Source organism: Triticum dicoccoides, chromosome 4A, assembly GCF_002162155.2.
Source record: "Triticum dicoccoides isolate Atlit2015 ecotype Zavitan chromosome 4A, WEW_v2.0, whole genome shotgun sequence".
NCBI classification, from domain to species: domain Eukaryota; kingdom Viridiplantae; phylum Streptophyta; class Magnoliopsida; order Poales; family Poaceae; genus Triticum; species Triticum dicoccoides.
The window spans coordinates 591828794-591835190 of record NC_041386.1 but is presented as its reverse complement, the minus strand read 5'-3'; the positions used below and the strand labels follow the sequence as shown (position 1 = coordinate 591835190).

Sequence of the window (6397 nt, the reverse complement as noted above, 5' to 3'; positions counted from 1 at the left end):
TTGTGTGCACTGGTCCGACGCCACACGGTCGTACAGATTTCGAAACCACACATTTGTCCATACTAGCAGAGCGTCTCACACACCTGTCATTGAGTAAACACGCAACCATTCGTCCTGCGCAGTCGTTCAACCCTTTACAACCGCCGGACACCGCACCTTCGTCCAACGCCGAGTTGCTATATTTTTTTCACTCCTCGCCGGCGACCCTTAGGGTGATAGAGCGCGAGCTCGGTGGCCACCACCGGCGGAGCTACGTTAGGGCCAAACAAGGCCGTGGCCCGCCCAGCTTTTCCAAAAAAATATTTATACCTAAGCTTACTGCTCAGCTCACAGACACACAAGACTAGTCAGCATGCAGCAATTCAAGTTTAGCACCATGTTTAGCAACCTGGCCCGCCCAGCTTTTTGCTGGTAGCTCCGCCACTGGTGGCCACCATCGTCGTCGGGATTGAGCTTGCAACTGTAGGAGCCATCCTTGGCTATCTCACAACTAGGCTACGTGCTGGGACTTCAGCTCCTATTGTCGCTGGCCAACCGCCACAACATATGTTCCCCATTTGGCGGCAAAGGGAAGAGGGAGAAGGGATTTGGGCGGGGAAATAGATGGGAAGAATATGAATGTTGGGTTGTATCGGTTTTCTAGGTGATGTGGTGCCACTTAGTTCAGAACCAGTCAAAAACACATAGATGTTTGTCTTTTAAATGGTTTTGAGAGTTGAGGGTGGAACTTGGACCAAACTGAAGTCAAGGGTTGTAATTGTACTTAGCCATATTTTTTTTCCTTTTTCCTTTTATTTTTCGATTATTTTCTTTTTGAGTTTTTTGGAAATTTCGTTTTTTTAAAGAATTTAGTTTTTTTAATGTTATGAATTTTAAAAAATGTTCATATTTAAAAAAACATTCATAAAATTCAAAAAAAATGTTCTTAAAAATCACTTTTTGAAAACAACCAATATTAGTTTTTTTATAGGAAAGAAAGATTGAACACTGAAAACCCCAATGAAAAACAGAAAGAAAAAAATCGCTGGAAACCTTCCTTAGAGTTGCTTTTAGAATTGGGCCTGCGCACGCACGGCGACTGGGGCAGGGACTTTGGGCCTTGCTTTTAGAATTATCGAAACAAGGCCCATCTGACTGAAACTCAAATAGGGTTACAGTACAGGCCCACAAGATAGCAAACCCATCCTTTCTATATATCGCGTCCTCGCCACCCCCACCTCTCTCGCCCTCTCTTTCCCCTCGCACAATCGCGGCGTCGGCGGCTGCGGCGGAACCTCCCCGGCGATCACCGGACTCACCCCGGCAGGTACCGCGCTTTCCTCCCTCCCCACCTGTATCCGCGTGCCCACGACAGCGTTCGTTCCTACGCGTACGCGTGCTTGCGCGGTCTTTCGCCGGAAGCCCTAGGTCTGCGGCGCGGGCTTAGATCCCCGGCGTATTCGGCGGGTTCCTTGCTGGTCCTCCCGGGGCAAACCCGCGGTCTTCAGTTTTGACTCCTGAAGTCTCATCGCCCGCTGGAAATATCGAATCTTGCCCCAGAGAGGCTCGTTAGGCTGTTCATGTCACGCTGTTCATTAATCATCACGCTGAATCAACTGTACTAGACGTGGCAATAGGTTGGCTGACGCCGCATTGTCTGGAACTTGCCACAGAGGTTGTTTGATTCTTGGTATTGAAAACCGTAGAAAAGTTTCTTGTGTGCTAACTTGCATGCAAGTCCACGGGAAATTTTGCTTTGTCTTCATGGCAGCCATGGCAATCACCTAATAATCCTTCAAGAAAATTCATGCATTATTCCCGTGGTGCGACCAAACAATGAAATTTTGCTTTGTCTTCATGGCAGCCATGGCAATCACCTAATAATCCTTCAAGAAAATTCACGTATTATTCATGTGGTGCGACCAAACAGCTTATAATGTTAAATTGTTACCTTCTTCGGTGTTTTCAATCTACGACTTAACATGCCATAGCATCCAACTCCTACATTTTTTAACTGTCTCTGTGTTTTTGGAATCCTCAAATCAAAGAGGGCCGTAACATGTCATGTGGTGTATGTAATTACAGGCAAAGCAATGAGGAGGTACAGTCCCCAATACCGGAGTCCCCCAAGGAGGGGATATGGTGGCAGAGGTAGAAGTCCCCCAAGGAGGGGATATGGAGGACGGAGGGAGCAGGGTTCAGGAAGCCTCTTGGTCCGCAACATCCCATTGAGCTGCAGGTAGAATTACTGTGACATGGATACAGCTTTCCTGATGACTTCGTTTTTCACGAAAGAAGAATATTTCACTTCTCAAGGTATTTACCTTAGTTTTGTTCTCTTATCTGTGGCAGGCCGGAGGATCTACGGGTTCCTTTTGAAAGGTTTGGTCCTGTTCGGGATGTGTACCTGCCAAAGGATTATTACACCAGGTAGGTTTTATGTACTCGCACAATTTATTTGCAGTTGGCAAACAATTTTTGGCCTTGTTTTCCCATGATAATGTGAAATATAGAAAAAAAAGGACTTGAATGCTTATCTACATTGTTGTTGCATAAGATTGGTAATCCCAGCCTTTTTTTCATGAAGAGATGTTGTGAGCATATCTTTCAGATTTGGTGTGATTTTGGTCTGCAATCATGTTTGTGCATTAACGTTTAGGCCCAATGAAAATACTCTAGTCATTGCAGTCTGTTCATGTGCTTCGGTGATTAATTTTTGTCACTAGAATGTGTGATTAACCAATCTGGAAATGCTTATATTACCTTGTCTTGCGTATTCATCCATTCCTATGATAGTATCTTTTTTCTGAAATAATTGCCAGGGTAGTATTGGTTTGATGCAAAGTACAATCCCTTGATTTGTTGAAGAATGTTTTTTTATATTCCTAACAATTCATTTGCTTGGCAAGATAGAGTCTTGTCCGAATGAAGAAGTTCTTCTATGAAGACAAAGATTTGATTTGAGAAAATTAGTTTCGTGAAGAGAAGATAAAGAGAGTTGTATTGGGTAGTCCATGAGAAGATTAAATGAAGCGAAGTTCATTTGAAGTACTTTTGAGACTTTTCAAACATTGAGGAACTTGAAGCGAATGATTTTACGAAGATGCTCTTTATGAGGATCACCGTACTTAGTCATTATACAAGAAATTTGTACAAGAAACTTGGATACTAGGGCCTGGACATGTAGCTGTGTTTTGCAACACTTGCTTCATGTTTGATGGAAAATGTGTGTAAGTTGTTGACTGTGCGTCGTCAAGAATCATAGAGGGCACACTGCATTTGAACTGTGATGGTAACATGAGAGGCCAACACACTCTATGAATACTTCATGCCCTCTTTTTTGTCTGTTATCCCATTAATTTCATTTATCCTACTTTGTCTAATGAAGTCGTTATACGCAGGGAGCCCCGAGGGTTTGCATTTGTGGAGTTTGTTGACCCTTATGATGCCTCTGATGCACAATATCACTTGAACCACACAGTATTTTTTGGCCGAGAGATAACTGTTGTTGTTGCTGCCGAGTCACGGAAAAGGCCAGATGATATGCGTAATAGGGCTAGAATCAGGTATGTTATTCCATTCTTGTGAAATTCTTCCTTATCTTATGTTATGTGCTCATTTGCACTGGTTACTTCGCAGGGGGTATTCTGGTGAACCTGAAAGGCGTCATTCCCGTTATGGTACTTTCTTATCATTAATGTTGTATGATTTGCACTCCTGCGTACTCTGAAATGCTAATCCAGAATTCTGAAAGCTTCATTCTATTAGGCTGTTTATTTATCCCAGTTTAGACCTTGCAGTTGCATGTAGATAGAACAATTTAGATCTTTTTGCGAAGAATGCATTATCTCTGCTACACCTAACAGGTTGCAACTTGCAACCCTGCAGTTGCAGGAAATTATTTATTTGTTCTTAGCGTTCATATAATTGTTCTTTTGCATAGCATGTGGTTTTGGTCCTTTTGCACCCTCTAGTTAATGTAACATTCAGTACATTGCAAAGAAACATCAGTTAGATGGAGGCTTAATGAACAGAATGCTACCAGACATGTAACATATGCTCACCAGTGTTAAATCTTAGGAAAGGCTCCATTATGCACAAATCTTTGTTTTGCGATACTGGTAACTGCTTATTGCAGATTGCAGAAGAGTGAAATCTGCAGTTTGCTGTGTTTTGAATATTTTAAATTATGTATCATATTATTTTTCCTGCAGTACCAGTTACCAAATTATTTATGTCCTCATGAATTTCAGGGAGGTCTCGTTCCCGTTCATGTTCCTACTCTCCTCGCTATCGGGGCCGTCCTCGGTCAAGGTCAAGGTCAAGGTAGGTCAACAGTAGGTCAAGTATTTTTGCTTGTCATGTGACATTTCTAAAGCTATTCCCCTATCATTCATGAATCCATCCACTCTCTGCTAAATATTTAATTATTTTTTAAAAGGTCATACTCTCCTGCTCCAAGACGGCGAGATGACTACTCTGCTTCCCCGCCAAGATCACATCACACACAGTCTCCTAGGCGTCTGCCAAAAGGACATGAAGAAGACGAGCGGAGATCCTATTCTCCTGCTGGTAGAGGTGGCGGCGAGCGTGATGCCAATACTAATGGAAAGTAAGTGCTATTTTTGTCATGAAAGTAATGGATGTTCTAGGTTTCTAGCGTTTCAAGTTTACTATGTAGCTCTACTGCTTTATGAACTCCATAGCTAATTGTCAGCACCAAGTTCTAGTGTTGTGAAAGAATCAGTATTCTATATGCTACTTATCTACCTCTCCCTTATTTGCTTTATAAACTTTGAAGCTAATTTGCCAGCACGTGGAATTCTTGTTTTGTATTCCTTTTACATGCCTTTGAGCAATGCTGGATCCACCTTTATTTTCCTTTAATAACAGCTGTTTTATTTTCATATGCCAAATTGTTTCTAATGTACACTGCAGATATCTTCCCTCGATCTCCTTTAGCAACTGCTTTTGCATGCCAGATTGTCTGTAATGCACGCCACAGAGTTACCCTATGAAATTCTAGTCAAGCCGCATCTCTTTAGTTTTCTCTCGAACCCAGCATCATAAGAACTGTACATCCACTATATACATTTTTTTTGTCCGCTACTTCTGGAATATGCACGTACCTCTCTCATACAAGGCCCTAGAGTAAACCTGTGGTCATATAGTGAAAGCTCTTCTCATTGGTTCTATGTTCGCAGGAGGTCACCACCATCTGACATTGACGGATCACCTCCACGCATCCGGAGGTCACCCAGGCAATCCTCAGGATCACCCGTGGGGTCGCGCTCAAGGTCCCCTGAAGCTTCTCCTGCCCGCAGCGACTGATGAAATTGGTGCCTCCCATATTGCCGCGTCTCCCACAGTGGCGCGGCCATGTACTCTATCTCTAGCTTCATTGTCTGAGTAAAACCCATCTGGGATGTGTTGGCTAGTGTTGCGGTGCCTCTTTAGTTAGCAGATATGACTGGTTGGCTGTTCTTTTGCTGCTTGGTGTTGTTGAACCTTGTACCATGGTAGTGTTTTAATGTGAACTGAGCCACAATTGTGTTTGGATTTGTGATTTTAAATGCATTTTGAATGCCTTTAACTTGCTCCATGAATAGCTTATCCACAAAAATAGATTAAGGCATTCATTTTATTTGTGTCGATTGTGATACACAATGCTATCGGATCTTAGAAGGATATCTTTTGTTTCTTTGTTAGAATAAGTATTTTGTTTGGAGGTAGGAAACCTAAAATTGCTTTTGAAAAATTTTAAATTTCATCAAAAATCGCATTTTTATGTATTAAAAAAATCTGAAAAAAATACAGATATACATGAAGGCATAAAACACATGTGTGTAAATTTTCAGAGCAAAATACGTTGACTGCCAAATCTAGGGCATTTTAACACATGAAGCCATGATTTTTTTTTACAAAACGCATTTAATTTTACACATACACATAACATCCTTGTTTACTTGCACAATTTTTTTTTGAAATTGGAAAGTTGGAGTTCTGATTTTTCTTTTAATTTTGAGATCCAGTGAGCTTGGTCACCAAACGTCCGTTTCTTGTAGGAAGCTTGATATATTGAGGGGATAAACACCAAGAGATGCAACCTAATTCCTTTTTAATTTTGTCATCTATGCTTATTGTCCAATTTGTCTATGAACAAAATGGCACGAGAGGGTGTAGGATCAAAGATATTGCTAAGGCCTTGTTTAGTTATGCCCAACCTACTGATCCTATTCAACCCCGGTCTGCCCTATAGGAGTCTTCGGTTAAGGCCGGATTGGTTTGTTACCCTCCCAAGCCACATGGAAACCATCGGGAGTCAGCCCTCTTGTCTCACCCCGTGGAAGCAAACCTCACTCTGGCGGTGCTAGAGACGAAGGGCAGAGAGCGCTACTGGAGGAGGCGACCTCCCCCC

The 6397-nt window shown here is 42.3% G+C and overlaps 1 protein-coding gene across 2 annotated transcripts; it reads left to right on the top strand.

Moving 5' to 3' along the window:
* The first annotated feature begins 1192 nt into the window (after nt 1-1192).
* Nucleotides 1193-5579, top strand: LOC119287072 (serine/arginine-rich SC35-like splicing factor SCL30). Of its 2 annotated transcripts, none has more exons than XM_037566572.1 (8): nt 1193-1306; nt 2065-2218; nt 2332-2409; nt 3381-3545; nt 3619-3659; nt 4233-4299; nt 4421-4591; nt 5184-5579. In XM_037566572.1, the coding sequence occupies exons 2-8, from the start codon at nt 2073-2075 to the stop codon at nt 5308-5310; spliced, it is 795 nt and encodes a 264-aa protein (XP_037422469.1). In that variant the 5' UTR covers nt 1193-1306; nt 2065-2072; the 3' UTR covers nt 5311-5579. The 2 variants fall into 2 exon arrangements, with proteins under 2 accessions (XP_037422469.1, XP_037422468.1); XM_037566571.1 differs by having other exon boundaries at nt 4233-4305.
* Nucleotides 5580-6397: the final 818 nt, after the last annotated feature.